Source organism: Gadus chalcogrammus, chromosome 22 (genome assembly GCF_026213295.1).
Source record: "Gadus chalcogrammus isolate NIFS_2021 chromosome 22, NIFS_Gcha_1.0, whole genome shotgun sequence".
NCBI lineage: Eukaryota > Metazoa > Chordata > Actinopteri > Gadiformes > Gadidae > Gadus > Gadus chalcogrammus.
In genome coordinates, this window is record NC_079433.1 from 20,314,755 (window position 1) to 20,333,053 (window position 18,299).

General features: G+C 43.6%; 2 protein-coding genes across 4 annotated transcripts in view; both read right to left on the reverse strand.

The window, feature by feature from the left end:
• Positions 1-1,993: 1,993 nt before the first annotated feature.
• Positions 1,994-4,950, reverse strand: lratd2a (LRAT domain containing 2a). Of its 2 annotated transcripts, none has more exons than XM_056583578.1 (2): positions 4,779-4,950; positions 1,994-4,618 (listed from the first exon to the last, which is right to left on the reverse strand). In XM_056583578.1, exon 2 carries the CDS (start codon positions 4,514-4,516, stop codon positions 3,713-3,715), a length of 804 nt encoding a protein of 267 aa, XP_056439553.1. In that variant the 5' UTR covers positions 4,517-4,618; positions 4,779-4,950; the 3' UTR covers positions 1,994-3,712. The 2 variants fall into 2 exon arrangements, with proteins under 2 accessions (XP_056439553.1, XP_056439552.1); XM_056583577.1 differs by having other exon boundaries at positions 1,994-4,657.
• A 3,210-nt stretch (positions 4,951-8,160) lies between these two features.
• fam91a1 (family with sequence similarity 91 member A1) overlaps positions 8,161-18,299 on the reverse strand; it is a 47,791-nt gene continuing 37,652 nt past the window's right edge. Inside the window, exons 17-24 of one of the 2 annotated variants that reach the window (XM_056582226.1) lie at positions 17,726-17,860; positions 17,193-17,306; positions 16,529-16,601; positions 13,872-14,018; positions 12,514-12,615; positions 12,061-12,184; positions 11,700-11,769; positions 8,161-11,315 (exon numbers count right to left, since the gene is read on the reverse strand). In XM_056582226.1, the coding sequence (XP_056438201.1) occupies positions 11,130-11,315; positions 11,700-11,769; positions 12,061-12,184; positions 12,514-12,615; positions 13,872-14,018; positions 16,529-16,601; positions 17,193-17,306; positions 17,726-17,860 (951 nt within the window). In that variant the 3' untranslated portion in view covers positions 8,161-11,129. The remainder of the gene's footprint in view (positions 11,316-11,699; positions 11,770-12,060; positions 12,185-12,513; positions 12,616-13,871; positions 14,019-16,528; positions 16,602-17,192; positions 17,307-17,725; positions 17,861-18,299) is intronic. The other variant, XM_056582227.1, reaches the window with a different exon arrangement.

Sequence of the window (18,299 nt, forward strand, 5' to 3'; positions counted from 1 at the left end):
AACGCACGAGACACCTGCCTCTCCCACTTTCACTCCACATCCATTCAATCTTTAAGGGCTGCCCCAGACTGCAAATGGCGTGATGGCAGTTTGTATGCACATTCTTTCTCCTTTTTCAGATTGCATTAGCAGGCCACTTTTTTATGCGTTCTATTTTTTCCTGCAAAGCAGTCTCGCTCTCATTGCACCCTCATCCTAGCCCGGTATTAAATATTGCCCCGTATAATAGATCAACGCCCCTTATATTAGATCAACGCCCCTTATATAAGATCAACGCCTCTTATATTAGATAAACAACAATTATATTAGATCAATGCCCCTTATATTAAATCAACGCCCCTTATATTAAATCAACGCCCCTTATATTAGATTACAACCCCTTATGTTAGATCAACAACCCATATATTAGATAACTGGTTGCGATTGGCATGACCCGGGCAAGGTGTGCTGGAGATCTGTTGGAGCGGGAGGGGGGCCAGACGCGTATGCCAGAGCAAAGAAAACATGAGCTTGCAGATGAATGGCAGACCTTTGTGCGGTGGAGCCCAGATCTACCACTGTTCTGTTTGCTTTGTCCATGAAAGGTCTTGCCTTCTGGCAATCCGCAAGGACACTACACTTGGGAAATCACACCATTCCAAACCACTAGCCACCAGGAAAGTCAAGCTGCCATGGCGTGCCTGACACACACACACACACACACACACTTTTGTCAACATGACTCACTTGAAATGCCAGGTGTAATCACAACAATTACCCACAATCCATCTGAGAGGTTCCATGCGATTTAAACACACAGATATGTATGGATGAATGTAAACTGTGTGGGTGTGTGCATGTATGCATGTTTGTGTGTGTATGTATGTATGTATGTATGTATTTGTTTTAGAGACGTCACATGATCAGCCAAATAAGAGGATAAAGATGGTGCCTCTTATCTACTTAAAATGGTGCCTTAATATTTAGGCGCAATTATTTGAGCATAACTTGCCCGTCAGCTATATTAATGAAAGAAATTTGCCGTGAGAAAATCTGTTTCTGTCCATCTCTCCATCTATCTAGGGAGCAGAGATTTGTTCTCTTCTGCTCTCTATTTAAGTCTCAAATCGTAGCAACAGCAGCTTTAAACCGAATCCACCTTTGAAACCAGTTAAGATTTCAAAGGATATAACAAAGGAGTAGAACTTATCGGTGTGCATTGTGCGACGGCTCCTCTAACATTGTGTGACTGCACAGACTCTGTATCACTGCCAATATGTATTCAATGTAGGCTAATATCACATGACACTCCAAAAGTCTAATTCCTGCTCCCAATCTATATTCTGCTCATGATGCAAAGCCCAGGACCAGATACCTGTAGGAAAGCGATGACAGCAATGTCTAATTAGGCCAGTTATGGTACATCCTTCATTAAATCAGATCCAATATCACAGAATCAACCGGACAGCCTGCTTATGAAGCATCGCAGAGATAATCCCTCTTAACAGGATATGTAACCCCTACATGCAGATCATGAGAGTGCACTAACACATTGCGTAGTGTATTATTCTGATCGGGATCGAGATCCACAGTCTAAGCACCGTATACTGGGCAATTAAAGGGGATAACAGAAGCACACCAATGCTACCGTCACCCCATCCGAACTCACACAACACAATGAAAGTCAGGTGGCATGGAGATGGACAAACAGAAGACATGGTTCAAAATCGAACATAGATAAATACTGTTTAGTGTTTAGCCTGTTGCTGGTGGCGGAGGGGGGTGTGTGTCTGGGGGGGGAATCCAGAGGTAGACCTCACAAGCTACACAGACAGGAACCTCAGTTGGAATCCAATTACAAAACATTTTCATCGTTTTGATAAGCACATTGAATAAATCAACATTTGTGTAATTGTTGTCATGTCAATACATTTAAAGGCACCCAGTGCAACTTTCGAGGCTTAAAAATAAACATTCAATTTCTAGTCTTTTTTACACGTAGTAAGTTTCAATTACTCCATACCATTACATACCGACATTCAAGCAGCAAAGATGAGACGTCGTTGTGTGGTGAGAACTGATAAAAAATCGATAACAACAATGCCGCCATTTTCTTTATTTTTTGTAACCTACAATAAATAAAGCAGGCTTCCAGTCAATGGAAAAATGGCTTCTCCCCACCGGCGATTGTTGTTGTTTACGATTTTCTATCAGTTCTCACCACACAACGACGTCTCATCTTTGCTCCTTGAATGTCGATATGTAATGGTATGGAGTTATTGAAACTTACTACGTGTAAAAAAGACTAGAAATTGAATGTTTATTTTTCATTGAATGTTGACAAAGTTGCACTGGGTGCCTTTAACTGCTTAATGATTTCGATGATTTCTAAATTACATTTGGTGTGATTATCCAATCCAATCCAAGGAATGTAGTTGAGTAAACAGAATAAGCAAAGCGATGATGATGGCCCTTCATTATATCCGGAGTTAATCGCAAGCACTTTGGTATGAATTAAATGAAAAAAACAGGTATTTGTTAGACAAGATCTCCCTTATTTTTGGAAGCCTGGCAACAGTGTTAGTTCTATTTGCATGTCTATTCCCTTTGAAAAGATCAACTAAATATACAATATTACAAAAATATGAAGTGGGTCACTATGATGAAACGGAGCGTTAAGTGTCTTAAAACAAACTTTCAAGGATGCCCATTAACAATTTTAAACAATGTTAATTGGTTTCACAAAGCCTACAGAATTAATATATTCATGTTGAAACATAAGAGTTTAAAAACAAGGACCTGAGGCGGGAACCCTAAACACTGGCTGTACGATTGTACAAATAACACAAAGTTTCCTTTTATAGACATAGCACTTATTTTACAACAGAACAAAGTGTCTGCCACACCACTCTTCAAAGTCACCCTGACACCCCTTTGACCCCACCGACATTTTAAGGACACATTTTCCACATTCCGCAAAAAAACAGTAGTACATTAGTAGAGAACCTCATTTTTCATGCCCAAAAAATAGTTTATTACATATGGGGCTGATGAGAATAAACATATAGAGCTATACAGTATGTATGGCTCAATATTCATTAAATGCTCAAGAAAACGGTTATTAGGCTACATTCAGATAGGCTGCAATCCCATGGAATTTAAGCAAGCATTTGGTAAAGGAAATACTGCATAGCCTTTCCACACAGACAGACAGACAGACACCTTGACCATTGGTCAATTAGTCAATTTAACATTGTCAGCCTAATTCAAGACGGATGCTGGTGCAAAAAGAGAACAATAACATGTTTGGGCAAAGCAGGGATTTGGCCTTAAAAGAAAACATTATCACAGAAAAACAATCAAACTGTCACATTTCTTGTCGTCATGCAAGACACCTGCAAAAAGACCTGTAAGGCAATGTCATACCATTCAGACTACACTGTAGCCAATGAATGTATCATGTAGGCTAATTATGCATAAAGGATTGACGATTCTGGCTTTAAGGCATCTGCACATCGTTGTAGGCATACGAGAAGATCTTAACATCAAGTTATATTGAAAAATGGACAATTGAAATTAAATCACAAAATGGTTTGTTAAGGATCAAATGAAGGGTATCAAAAATTACGTTTGGTAAAGGCTAAGTTGTTAACAGGGGAATCCATCCATCAGAAAATCTATTAAAAAATCTACTTGTTTAACCCTGTCATTTCTGAACACCCCATACTGTTGATCACCCCTCGCTTTTGATCACCTCAACACTGCTGAAGTGATGGGCCAGCTCCTGCAGCACGGCGCTCTTGCCCAGGTGGTCGTTCCTTCTCTTCTCCATGATCACATCGTCTAGACTCTGGAACTCCAGATTGTGCCAATGTTTATCGGACAGAATCATCTTCAAGCGGTATGGCTGTTTTCCGATCCTTATCTCCCCACCCGTCTTAAACTCTCGCTTCCCAAACCTGCACCAGGCGGCGAAGCACTCGGAGCTCCTCCAGCTCAGCTCCCGGTCCTTCAGGCCCACCTGCTCCATAGCCGCCTGGACCACCAGGTCTGCACCGAGGGGCCTGAACCTGTACAGCTCGTTCACCACCCTGCACCTCCTTCCCTGACTGGCGTCCGTCAGGAAGCTGCTTTTGACCTCACATCTGTGCAAGTGCACCACTTGGAGATGTCCCACATACACAGCCCAGTGGGGGGGCTGGCCGGCGGCCACGAATTCCACCAGGTCCCCCGCTGTGCATCTGTGGAGGAGGTCCTCCGGGGTGTGGGACTCCAAGTCGTTGGACACGAGGCTCTTCTCGTAGATGCAGTCTCCACGGTGGTATACGGCGCACTCCACCTCGTCGCGTCTGTCGTAGGGCTTCTCTTCCCGGTTCCGGTCCTTCTCGACCACGTGCTCCTCCAGCTCATCGTTGTCGCTCGAGAAGATGTAAGAAACCCCGATCCGAGGACCCTCCTCCAGGTCCAGGCCGTTGGGGTCCACCGTGGGAACTCCTGCGTAACTTAAATGCGCAATCTTGTCCGCTTGGTTTCCCATCCCGCTGCTCCGACTCCACCGCGTAACGCGATCCGCAGTGTGTGAGCTCCACCTGTTACCAGTCAGCACACATCACAGACCGCCACGACACCGTCCTCCACACTGGAAAGACATTTCCTCAAAATTACGCACGGATCCTCCCTGTTGGAGATCAGATCAGTAATGAAGTAGACCTCCTTGGAAGTAAATGCGACAACCCGGAACGCCAAAGTGATCTCGAATCCAGTAGCTCTAAATCCCTCAGGTGTCCCTCGAGGCTCACCTGCTGTTGTCGAAGTTATATCAAAATAAACAGGTGGTTGAAGACGTTGGTGATGCAAAAACAAATAAACATTAGCTAGAATCTTGTCGCTCTGTGCGCGTTATCCTGGTTCCCCATCACGGTTCATTCTATATAAACCACAGCCCGCTGCTGGCAAACCTGCTCGGTGGCAGATCTCTGGCGAGTGGCGACTGGTGAAGGGCTTTTCTTTAAAGGGGAAGTGGCTGTTTCTTGACTCCACCTACTCCCTACTTTACACAATAGTACATTCATAGGTGGATCTGTTGCATCATATTCATCACCTCAAATCAGGAGTCCACCTTAAAAGTTTGTGTGTGTGTGTGTGTGTGTGTGTGTGTGTGTGTGTGTGTGTGTGTGTGTGTGTGTGTGTGTGTGTGTGTGTGTGTGTGTGTGTGTGTGTGTGTGTGTGTGTCTCTCTCTCTTTGTGTGCGTCTCTCTTTGTGTGTGTGTGTGTGTGTGTGTGTGTCTCTCTCTTTGTGTGCGTCTCTCTTTGTGTGTGTGTCTCTCATTCTCTCTCTTGTTTGTCTCTATCTCCCTCTGTGTTTGTGTGGTTCACTTTGTGTGTGTGTGTGTGTGTGTGTGTGTGTGTGTGTGTGTGTGTGTGTGTGTGTGTGTGTGTGTGTGTGTGTGTGTGTGTGTGTGTGTGTGTGTGTGTGTGTGTGTGCGCGCGCGCGCGCATGCGCGTCAATGCAGACATGCTTGTTCTCGCCCTCCTCTGAGAGGTAACAGACGGGGAGGGGCAACACCACTTTCAACCGCCTGCTCACCGACCTGGCTGGGAGGTGTGTCTCCTCGAGGGACGGTGTCTGGGAACGGTCACAAACACACGCACAATAAGACATGTACTATTCCCCAAGACTTGGGGATACTACAAATTCTTGTTTACACCTAACACAATACAACACAATGAAGACTGTAGGTCCTTAGAGACACAAGTCTTTTACTTTGCTCATGGTCAGAGTATTGGTTTATTTCTGGCCCACACAATTAGATACTATTAAACATCAACAGCATATCACATTTAAGCTCATAAACTCCTTTGAACTGAATGGACAACCCTGTATGAACCAGTTAAACTTGTTAACCCAGAGCCGTTTAATGGCTTCAGCTGTACGCTTATTGCAATATCAAAGTCACTTAGGCCAACACTGTATTTGATACAGTGTAGAAAAATGTATGTTTCTGACTGCCGCAGTAAGGCTTTAACTACTTCAGCAGCTCCATCGGGTGATCGGGTCAGACTGGAAGAGGTCAGAACTGTTCTTAATGTACACTTGTTAATTGCACATTAAACACTTTTTTTTCCATTCCGTTTGGTTTAAACTATAGCTCATCAATCAGTTATTTAAATATACATAGGCCTATTGTATTTTTTTTTTTTTCATTTTCGCATTTATTCCACAAGTACCTAGCTTCAATGAATAAGCTCAACCCATTAGACCATTGTAGATAAAATAACCTGAACAAGAATAACTGGGGCCAGCAGTACGGCCACTGTCATTTCCATACAGAATACAACCAAATTTCGGTACATTCCTTACAACTCGGAAAATCTAGGAAGAAAGTTCATGATTGTGGTGTTATTCAAAGTGATATCCTCATCTTATTTGACTGGAGCAGCAGCTCTGATTCCCATGAGGTGTGACCCAGTTTACGCCCTGGGTGCCTCTTGGGGTGTAGTTCTATAATTTGTGTTGGGTGGAAATGAGTGGAGCGGAGAGGACAGGGAGACTGAGTCAATTAGGCGGGGTGCCCCCTGTCTGGCGGGTATAGCCCAGGGCATGTGCAATTTAGAAGTGATGCCTTAACCTTTGCCCAAAATAGCTTCACCATCCATAAATTCCCAGGACTTGAGTGTCCGACAGAGTGAGAAACCAAGAGAGGGAGATAGCGATAGAGTGTTTACCTACTGTGCACTCAGCCCGCGTGCCACTTTCTAAAGCTGTAACTGAGCGTGTCGAGGCAGATGGACAGAGCACGAACCGCCGGGTGTGGAGTCTGGTCACCTGGACCGCGTCCATGGAGGGCGCTCTAATGGAGGCCTCGTTACTCGCAGCCTGCAGTCGTCGTTTTGTTAACATTAAACACCCGGTGCATTCACATGCAGATAATAAGCTATGTTACAGAACCCGATAATAACTGCTATTGGTAACCCAATCCTTAACAATCATCCTTTGTCATTTAAACACTATGACCTGGATTCAGCTGCAGGAATTAATTCTGCTCAGGCACCAAAAGATCAACTGGTCAATCCCCCCCCCCTCCCAGTTTACACCAAGCCCAGTCTGAGGTTTGGGGATTGGTGGAAATGCAAGGCCAGAAAGACTGCTCAGAACACTGCTCAGGTTGAACATCGAACACCACTAACCACTCGGTGAGTTGCACATTTCTGAAATACAACGTTTAGGGTTGTTTTAAGGACAGGTTATTGAATGCTCGTAGCCAGCCATTGTGATGCAGGCAGGGGCGATTCGAAATGAGCCAAATACCCGAGAGAGGGCCAATCGTCAAAATATCAATGTCAAACACGCTATTTCATCCTAGAGTAGACAACCAGGCTCAAAATGCAAAATACCAGACTTATCCTTTGAATGAATTTAAAGAATTTAAAACCTTAAATAAATATTTTCCCCCAATTTCCCTGGCAAATTTAATTATGTCAATAAGTTCGAGTTCTAGCAAAATTCTAACACAAAATACAATCAATGATCATTTGAATTGACAGGGTATCTGCAGTTTTCAACCAGTTACATTTAAGACATAAACCGCTTAGAGGAAGGAGGCAAATAAGTACTTCACATTCAACAACTTTTGACATTTGGTTGATGTTAATTATTCTTCCTCCCCCAATAGTTGTGAATAATTATCAAATAGCATCTGAAACATTTTAAGCATATTTACCACCCAAGCCCGCTCAAACATGATTGGTGGAGTACAAACTGACACCAGAACACCTCTGATACCAAAATCTCGTTTTCCTGCAGATTCTGCATTCATATGCAGATATCTGTTTGAAGAGATTTGCCAAGCATTAACCTAATCTATTCATCTGAATAATAGATTCATCAATAAAACCACCCCTTGGGATGCTGACCAACTTGTCTGATAGAGCTGAACTTAATGCCATGGTTTACATTTCCCAATGCAGCTTCCACAGTTCCTTCCCCATAGCGTCAAGTTCTTCCTTTTATTTGCAGCGCCAGTTACCACAAGACACTTTTCCTATTTCCAGTGAGGGGCCAGGTAGTGTATAGTACTAGGCCAACAACACTGCACTTAAAAACAGATGCTACAAAAGGCCAATCCAGATTGCCTGTAATAGAGGTAAAATGCATGTAAGCGTTAGAGAATGAACAGACATTCCAATAGAATGTGTCTGTGTATGGGGAGATTAGTCTTATGTGGCGCTGCACAAATCCACAACAAGGTTCACCTAAATCCACCAGCCCAAACCAGTCTAAACCACTTCAACACTCTCAGAAAGGAAAACAAAGGGGGTTACTCACTGTGGTGGTCCCCGCTGAAGCTCGGCCATGTTTCTTCTGGATCGTTCAGTCAAATGCACAAAAACAACCAACAAACAACGAGAGGTCCCCCTAATTATTAATCAAGGTTGGTCAGATGGCAAATTAAAATAAGTTCCTTGCGTGCACCTCGATATAGGGGTGCGTGACAATTGATGAAGAGCTAATGAGAATGAACGCACTGTGAATGGCTGTTAGAGAGTAGCTGAGTAGCTCCTGAATCCTGTTTATCTTAAACACACTTTTTTGAAAATATCTCACGCACACAGCCAGTAGTCATGATGAACTTCTATCAGAAGTTATGCTACATTTTCCCGTTGGCATTGGTGATATCGAAGGTCAATCCAACGCCACTGTAATAGAGATGTTTAGAAAATATTTGCATCACAAAAAGAGCAATATTACACACACAAATACATTTTGGTTGAAGGAGAGATTTCTCTCTATTTATTCATATTTTCATATACTTTTTACATATTCCGTTTTTTGTAATAACACTTCTCGAGAGGAACTAGACAGTGTCGGAATGGGTGTTGTAGCGGGAACCCATTTCATTTGCATTATCATTAGAATTAGTATTATTATTCAGTCAATAATATTCACAGTCCCATCAAACGAGCAAGACAAAGACTTTCTAAATGTGGATTGATATATAAAACTAACAGTATATTTTTGTACTTCTTTTCTTAAAACACTGGTGGATGATTCTAGGATAGAGAAGGGGGCTAGGGATAGGGGGTGACTGTGTGACGGAGGGGTTATCGGGGAGATAAAGGTCAGGGGTCAATTTTTGTGATGGTAGGCACATACAAAAAAACAGAAAAAATAATGTCTCCAATGATGAAGGCTACAATACACACACGCACACACTCACACACACCACATACACACTTAAATCTCTAAACAATTATCATGCTTGAACTGGACCTCCTATGAAGTCCTTTTTTCTACATTGTCACCAGCATTATTAACAACAAATGGGTCGAAAATATTTACGGAAGCGGATACCATGGAAAGTACAAAAACTGAAAGGGAAAACAAAGGCAAACTAACAAAGAATGGCTTCCAGCTGCAAATGCGATTTGAAAGGAACTTTACGTCCGCAAAGCATCGCTAAGAAAGAACACTTTCTGAGCAACAATGTGTCTCAGACAGTATGTGTATCAGGCTCCATGGCCTACTCCCTAGGGGTCAGGACAAAGTTACCCCAAACTCATCAATGGACACAGAACCCCAAAAAAGACACGATGTTGTAAACAATCCACAGACGGGACAGTGTGCCGCCCAGAACAAACAACGTGGAGCCAGGCCAAGGAAAGAGCCTAGCCGATTCACACACCTGGGCGAAGCAAGCTGGGCTCCTGATTGGTAACGTTGGGTGAATTTGGTTAATCTAGAGGAGAGAATATGTTGATGTGGGAGGGGTTCCTCATTTCATGTCTAATGAATGGAATTGCCCCAATAATTGAACCGAATGGAGAAAAAATAAGTTTTTAATTGTTATTGGACGTTGGAATGGTGATGTGAAAAATAAGTGTTAAGGCGACAAAGTAATAACCATCATGAAACAATAATAAAAAAATAGAAACGTGCTTAAAACATAAGAGAGTCTTTGTTGTCACGAGAGGCGCTGGGAGGAGCTGGAATCCCTGTATGGAGAGGAGATCAGAGCTCCATGAGGATTGGCTAATGCTTCACCACCTGTGCTATGGCTTGGCAACCAACCACAGCCCATTCGAGGGATAGAACCCAGAAGCAATCCCCCACCCACTTCAAAAACGGCAATAAAAAAAACAATCATAAACAAAAACAAAAGTAGAACATAAGCCATTACTTCTTCCAAAGGGGTTTGGACACATAAAGAAAGGGGGTCCCACAAACAGAAGGGACTGGACAAGGGCCTTCTCATGACGTGGTTTGTGCAACAGTATCATGCATCAGATCAGATGAGACAATACAAGATGGGCAGGGGGAACCAGAAGTGACCGGGCCAGGCCAAGGTCTTGGTCCATTCTCACACTTTTACAACCAGTTGAGCTGATCCACTCAACACATAGAATGGGTTGATTACATCTAAGCTAATAATATTTCACTCACCCTCCTGTCGAGGATGATGATTATATTAATAATAATAATAAAAACATCCATTGAATGCTAGGATAAAGACCTGAACCCAAAGTCCTTGCGTTCTCTAGTGCTTCAATCTCAAGTGGGTGTTGAAACTGTCAGAGTCATATCTGAACACCACAATGGTTGCACATTGGGTGGAGGTGGGGTGAGGGGTCTATACTTCAACAAGAGCACCACACCACCATACACGAAACTGCCTTTTATTACAAACGCGCTCAATTTACAATATGGGTGCGCCCGCAAAAAGGGGAGGTTAGCTGCTAATATCTCCCCAGCATTTTGATAAATGGCCCCAGAGATGTGAGACACGTGGTGCAGGGGGGGGGGGGGCTGGGGTTCATTCTGTTCTCCACGGCAGATCACTGAGAGGAGGAGGAGGAGCAGGAGGAAGCCTGGGAGGGACACCATACTGCCTTGTGACCAGATCAAAACAAACGGCCATCAAGAGTGTGCGAGGCAGCGACGTGCCCCGGACCGGGGAGCCCCCGAAATGCTTATGTGGTTAATTTGATTATTTTCTGTTACTGAAGGGTTAGGATTGGGGTTAGGGTTTAGAACCCAGTCAGGGTTGCAAGATTGGGCAGGAAATATGACCCAATCTGGCAACACTGTTCCTGTAACTGAATCTCCAGGCCTGGTTAGAAGGTGGAGGGGTGGTGGGGGGGGGGGGGCGGAATTATGTGGGCTGGTCCCGCTGCAGGGCGGCGAAGTTGAGGGCGGGAGGGGCGCGGCCGTTCCACTCCCTGAGCGCTCCGTCCTTGAAGAGGAGGTTCAGGGCCGGCAGAGGGACCCCGGACTCGGCCGGGGGCTGGCTGAGGGGGCCCGACACGCCGCTCTCGGGGTCCGCTGACTGGCTCGAGTCCTGCGGAGAGGAGGGAGGAGGGTCAGGGGTCATCGTCATGGTGATGATCTTCGATAGTAACTACTCTAAATGCGATATAAATACAATTTACGCCCACGCACAAAAGTAATCTGACGAAGAAAAAGTGTGATTAAAACCAAATACAACATATCTTTGTGCTTAATTAAAAATGTAAACACAAAGTCACAATATCACCCTGTGTGCGCAACAAAATAAAAAACACATTGTTTCAATCTCCTTAGTTGTTCAGGGCTAAATCAACTCTTCCCACATCCTTTGGCTTATGAATTCTGCAACAGTTGAAGTAGTTTTAGTATTATTATTAGAGTGTTTGAGGGGTGTGGTGAGTGGTGTGGGGAGGGGGGGGGGGGACAAAGGCTTCACCTGGAATGACTGAACAAAGCTCAGAACTTTCAGTGAGAGCTTCCGGCTCTCGTGAAGCAGCTCTTGAAGACTGTAACCACAGAATAACAGAAGAATGACTCATTCAATTCTCAAACTGTTTCAAGTCTATTATTATCTTGGATATTCTACTTTACAATTTTGTTCTCTCAAATTGTATTTCAAATGTATATTCCCTCAAAGTGCATTTAAAATTTCCTTTCTATGATATATACAATTCCATTAATCGCAATTCCATTTGAAATTCTATTCTCTGATTCTCTATTTTGAATTCCCTGCTGTCACTAGATTTTTTTATTCTTTTTTTTTAAATTATATTTCATATTTGCGTGATGGTTTGTACCTGTCCTTGCCGCAGAGTTTGTGCGAGGCAATCTTCTGACACACTCTGCGGTTGAGCTCGGAGCTAAAGAGAGGCATGCCGAAGCTCAGCTCCAGGGGAACCCACTCATCCTCTGTGGGAAGAGCTGAGGAAAACCACACCAGGAGAGGAACGTCATCATAGAGACAATGGGAGAATATCATTCATAAAAGAAGATTAGAATTTGATCATAATACAATGACGTTAATAATAATAACAATAATAATAATAATACAAGCATCGCTTTTTTACGATACCTTTGAACCAAACATCTTATTTATTAATAGGCCAAATCTGTCGTTGGCATAAAAACATGATAGAATTATACTTTATTATTCCAGAAGTGAATGCAACGGCAGAGCTCAGTACAGCTAAGCCCCTCTGAATGATTCAGGAGAAGAGAGTTAGGGATGGAGGGAGGGAGGGAGCCACTACCTTCCGTCTTGGCCCTGGCCTCCCCCGCACATTCCTCGGCCACCAGCTCAAAGGACTCGGTGCTGCCGTTGGTGTCAAAGCCTCCGCCCAGGTGAGTGTCACCTTGGGGCGGTGGGTTTGGGAGGGGACAACAACGATATCATCAATCATCTTCCTGCCACTCAGAACGCCGCGCCCCGCCCCCATCTCTTCATTCTTCATTAATAAACAACGGAAGAAGGTCTCCGTGTGGAAGGAGACATCTCAAGGGGAAATCTGTGTGTTAATGATATTCAAAAGAAAAACGACACGCTACGAGGTGTCCTAAATAACAGACTTATAATCGTATAAATAAACATGGCTATATATAGGTGCAGAATGAGTGTGGTGACTGGGGTGTTGCTCTTCAGGCAGAGAAGGCCCAACCCGTCTCCTACAGGACTTCTATTGTTGTCATCATCAGGCGCCTCAAACTCTAAATAAAGTAAAGAACTAGCAGATTGCTGCAGTGTGTGAGAGTAACAAGGAGAGTGTGATAACAATGACCCACTCCAACCTCAACTGCTATTATTTGGTTCCCATCCTGCATGCTGAAGCAGTGATACCACCTCCCTCCCTGGCTAAAATACCTTCGGTGCTGCATTAAAACACATTGTTTCCATTTGTGTAGCCTCAGCGATTACTAATTCTGTGATTAGAGTGGCATTGGCAAAATTAAATCAGAAAGTCCTCACAGGCGGCCACAATAAAGATACACAATTAAATAGACAAACATCCTAATTAAACCAGGCTGGAGGTCATTTTGATTTAATTCCCGCCATCAATGGCAATAAGGCTCAGGGACCACAGCTCCAGCTACGTCCAGCTCCGTCAGATGTACGCTAAAGCTTTAGCTGAGCAGCCCACTGCATGGATAACAGCGTCTTGGTAACCTCTTGGTACAACAATCCCAGCAGGTGCACAGCGTCTCAGAGTCTTTTCAAGAACAGCGCGGGTTTATGAAAAATGGGGCCCATTTTGTAGCAAATACTTCCCAGCACAGCTGGCGGGTGTTTGTGTGTGTGTGGCTGCAGTTTGTGTGCCTGGAAGATTTCGGACACAATGTATTCGAGAATGTCATTATGCAGTCCCGGCTTGCTCAACTGGTAGACCATGGCATTAACAAAGCCTGGGTTAGCCGTTGCATTCCCACAGGGACCCACAAGTTCTGAGAAACTATGCAGAAACAGTATTATAATGGTTAAATTACTTTGCACATGTTTGTGTGAGGGAGCGGATGACTGATGAGAACGATGTCTGATGTCTGCGTGTGCGTCTGTGTGTCTGTGCATCAGTGCTTGACGTTGGAGGAGGTATAAAGCCTTGGCTGCGGTCCTCACCCCTGCAGTCGTTGGCGTCGCTCTCCCTGTGGCGGTGCCTGTTGCTGGGGTTCAGCATTGTGATGTAGCCGCACTGGTGCTTCAGGTCCACCCTCTCCTGCAGTGTGCGCAGGGCCTTGTGCACGCACATGTTGGACGAGGAGAACTCTAAGCAGCGGAGGGAGCCAAGAAGGGAATGGTTACCAGAGGATGCGACAAGTTCTTTGGTAAGTTGATGGTTTTATATTGATACATATGCATGGATATAAAAATGACCAGGACGTATCTATTTTATATTTTAAAAATGAAAAAAATATTGCTTGCCAGCCCCTATATCTCTCTTTGTTTACAACTATTGATTCTCCCTCACTGCACCCATCCAGTAGCCTGGTTCTACCAGACTCTCGTACTTCACTTAATTTCATTTCATTTGTACAGAGAGTCTGGACCTAATCAATTGACAAACGTTAACTCACTTGAAGGCGGGTGTCTGTTGAAGTTTAAAATGATTGGATCTGCCCAGTGCCACTCTGGATCTGCCATAACCAATCGCTAACGTTTGGTTGTGACGTATGTCATGCGCCGGGAATCACGCGCAGGTTGTACACAAACCAAACACCTTGCGCGTCTGCACGGAAATGTCCGTCAACGACAGCTGCAGGTTTTGTTCGTCGAATTTAATTTATCAGGGAAAAATTGCACATTGTAAATCAATATTTTATAGTAATTCCAGAGATGATGTATGCAGTCAACTTTCGAAGCTGGGTCTAATCGTTGACAACACGCCATCGTCATTGTTCTCAGACACGCCCTCTGTTCGCTGATTGGGCGCCGCTGTGGCGGCCCCAGAAAACCAAATTACATACAGCAGGTCCAGACCTAGTACTGAAGGGAAATTCAAATTGAGCGGAAGTACTTAGGCGGGCGGAGCCAGGCTACCCATCCAGCCCAGCTACGCTGCTTCTCATAACACAGCTGCACAGCGTATTGGACAGACCCTGGGTACTGTTCTTATTCTGAAAGTCTCCAGCCTACCAACTGGGAGGGGCTCAGTCTGGCACATTCCCACTTAAAGGAGCAGGTCGGGGGTCGAAGGCTTGTGCAAGGATAGCTACAAGTAGACTTGGTTGGCACTGGTCTAGTGGATAAGGTTTTTTGCACGCCAAAAGGTTCAGAGTTCACCAACCACCTAATTATCAAATAGTTGTACATTCAGGGGGGTCTTTGAATTTTAAGTATTTTATTATTGGTGAAGTACTATGTTAAAATACGTGTATAATGATAACTATCATAAAATGTTATTAATTCTGAATGCCACCATCTCAGTCAATCTTTTGATGTATTTGCACCACCAATATAAAATGGTGCAGTGTGTAGACATTAGTGGCATGTAGCGAAACGGACAGAACAGAGACGGAATATAATATTTCATTAATTACATTAATTATTTAGAGTATATTCCTGTGAAATTAAGAATTGTTATGTTTTCCTTGCCTTATAATGATTAATTAAATCAACTACAAATTAAAGTGTAAGGGACCCTCTTGTTGAGCTACAATTGGATAATATTCTGAAATATACATTTTGGGCCAAGAGGGATTGCGTGGGGGGGGGGGGGGGGGGGGGGATTATCCCCAAGGTCATGACACATTATCATACTTTAATACCTCCTTTGTTTATGAGCGTTGTAATGAACGAAGTGGTAAATTAAATGACACACCGTGGCCTTTCACTATTAAGTTAGCTACTTATACGAGGTGTCCAAGAAGCGACTGATAGTTGGCGGAGGAGGGAGATTAAGTTGGTGTGCATTCTTGCATACATCCATGTTTTTGTTTTTGTGGTTGTTTCGCCGTGCGATAACTACATGATGTAGGCCATCACTCTTTTCTTATCCAAAAACGTAATTGTTGCGACGCAACTGCACAGCGTCAGGTTATCAAAGGCAATATTCACGGACCGCTGTGCAACTAAGCATCAGCTTGCAGCGCTGACTGCTGAATGATTAATATACGTTTTGTGACGGCCGTTGATTTTGACGTTTGTGTCAGAGGGAGGGTCAGGCTTCCCGGAAACTATAATACAATGTTTCTGTGTGTGTGGAGGGTGAAGCTCCTTCTGAGCAGTGGTTTATTTTGATATCCATGTCTGAGTAACGGTTAAGCTTATCGAACAGTTCTAGTATAACGCAATGGTGTGTTGCCCATTTCATATAAAACATTGCTCATTATTGCTCATACGCAACGACGAATAACCCTGAAAAAAACCCTCTAAATCTCGTTGCGTTCCAATTCCAGCTGAACACTGTCTTCACTGAAACTTTAAGGGTCCCCTAGGCTACCTGCTACGGAGTCGTTTGTTTGTGTCCAGTCGCTCTAGACCTTGACACCAAACCAATTGTTGGAGGATGACTAACTGATCTTAATCTTTGGGGTTTTAAATTGGAAAAAAAAGTGTTTAGAGGGAAAAGGACATAAAGATCTCTGTTGTTAAAATGGGTAATGGTTTCAATCCCGGCCCTATAAGATAAACGGTGGTGTGCCAGAGCAAATACATCCTGAGCTCGCAAATTTGTCTGGTACCTGCTACTTTAAGACATGTATCAGAATCTGGTGCAGTTTCCGTTTTGATAAGGGATAAAAATAGAAATAGAGTGGGAGAAAAGAGATCAACCCCACCTCCTTTCAGGTCCTCCTCGTCGAACGGGAATGGGATGTGAACCGTCTCTCCGTGGCCGTGCATCCCGTGACCCTGACACACACACACACACACACACACACACACACACACACACACACACACACACACACACACACACACACACACACACACACACACACACACACACACACACACACAGTTCAAACCAGAGTAAAACTTGATCCACAAAACTGAATTATTGAAGAGGTATTGTAATAAGTCTTTGTTAAAATGATTCAGATTAAAAAGGGTCAAACAAACCACAAGGCTCGCACAAACACATTCTCGCTCATTCCGCACGTTTTCAGGAATCCCTTATTACCAGCAATAGCTTTGATGTGCGCATCACTGCTCAAACTGGGTGATGTGAAAAATTATACACATATTATCACCTCAATCAAAGGGAATAATGCATGATATTGATCCATTTATTGTAGTTTCTACCTTGGATTGAAAGAGACCATGTTTTACAAGCAGCAAAACAATAAAGTTACATCGCATTGGACCATTACAATGCTGTGTGTGTGTGTGTGTGTGTGTGTGTGTGTGTGTGTGTGTGTGTGTGTGTGTGTGTGTGTGTGTGTGTGTGTGTGTGTGTGTGTGTGTGTGTGTGTGTGTGTGTGTGTGTGTTTGTGTTTGTACCTGGATCAGCACTGCAGAGTGTGTGAGGGCGTCGTTGAGCATGGCCAGCACGTTGGATGTCGGCACAACTCCCGGGTCGTGACCCCAGGAAGTGATCAACAATCTGTCATAAACCTGAAAAATGTGTCTGCTATGTTACTTAGTTTTCCTTACATTCAGCTGTTGGTAACATCTTTAGAATATTTATACAGTATTTTTTGTTTTCATTTCTTGCCCTCTTATTATACTATATTTATGTTTCTTGACCAAAGCAACTGTTACAAATCATTTCCTCAGGGATCCATTAAGTAATCTATCTGTAAATAACATTATGCATTATATTACAATGGTGATGCGTCCAATGTGAAAATCCTCAACTTAATCTGTGTACCAATCAATCAACCTTTATTTAAATATATTTTTAACCTTAACCTAACAATAACAAGGAGTTTAAAATAACAGTAAAAAATATAATCTGAAACGCAGAGATATTTGGAGGCACATTTATTCAAAGACAATAACACACTAGTTCAGTAGTTAAAAGCCACAATAACCTGGAATATGTCGGGCAGTTTGCGCAGACGGGAGCCTTTGGAAAGCAGCAGAGAGGGGGGCCCCTGGCCGGTCACATGGTACAGGTACAGCTTGAACCAGATAGAGCTCACCTCTGGGATGGCTGGGCCGATGTGCTGCTCACGCACACACGCACGCACACGCACACATACACACACGCACCTTCATGTTAGAAGACATGAATACGTAAGAAACGATGACAAGAAAACAAAATTATATGATATATAATTAATATACGTATAACATTTTTATATATAAAAATAAATAAATAAATGAAAAGCATACACAAGCACACTGAATTGAAAAGAAACCCCCCAAGGGAAATGAAAGGGGTATTTGTGGTTCTGTGTACAGCAGGAGGCAGTGGCGGGGCCTAGATGGGTCTGAACAAATGTTGAATGGAAGGAAAATAAGTTAGGAGGAAAAACTAATCAACAGTACCGGCGGCCCTGAAGAAAGAACATGAATGAATGGCCAGTTTAACATCTCTGTCTTCTCACCAATGCTCCCATTGCTATTTGTACGCGCAGTGTGTGATTTGTGAAAAGAACACAG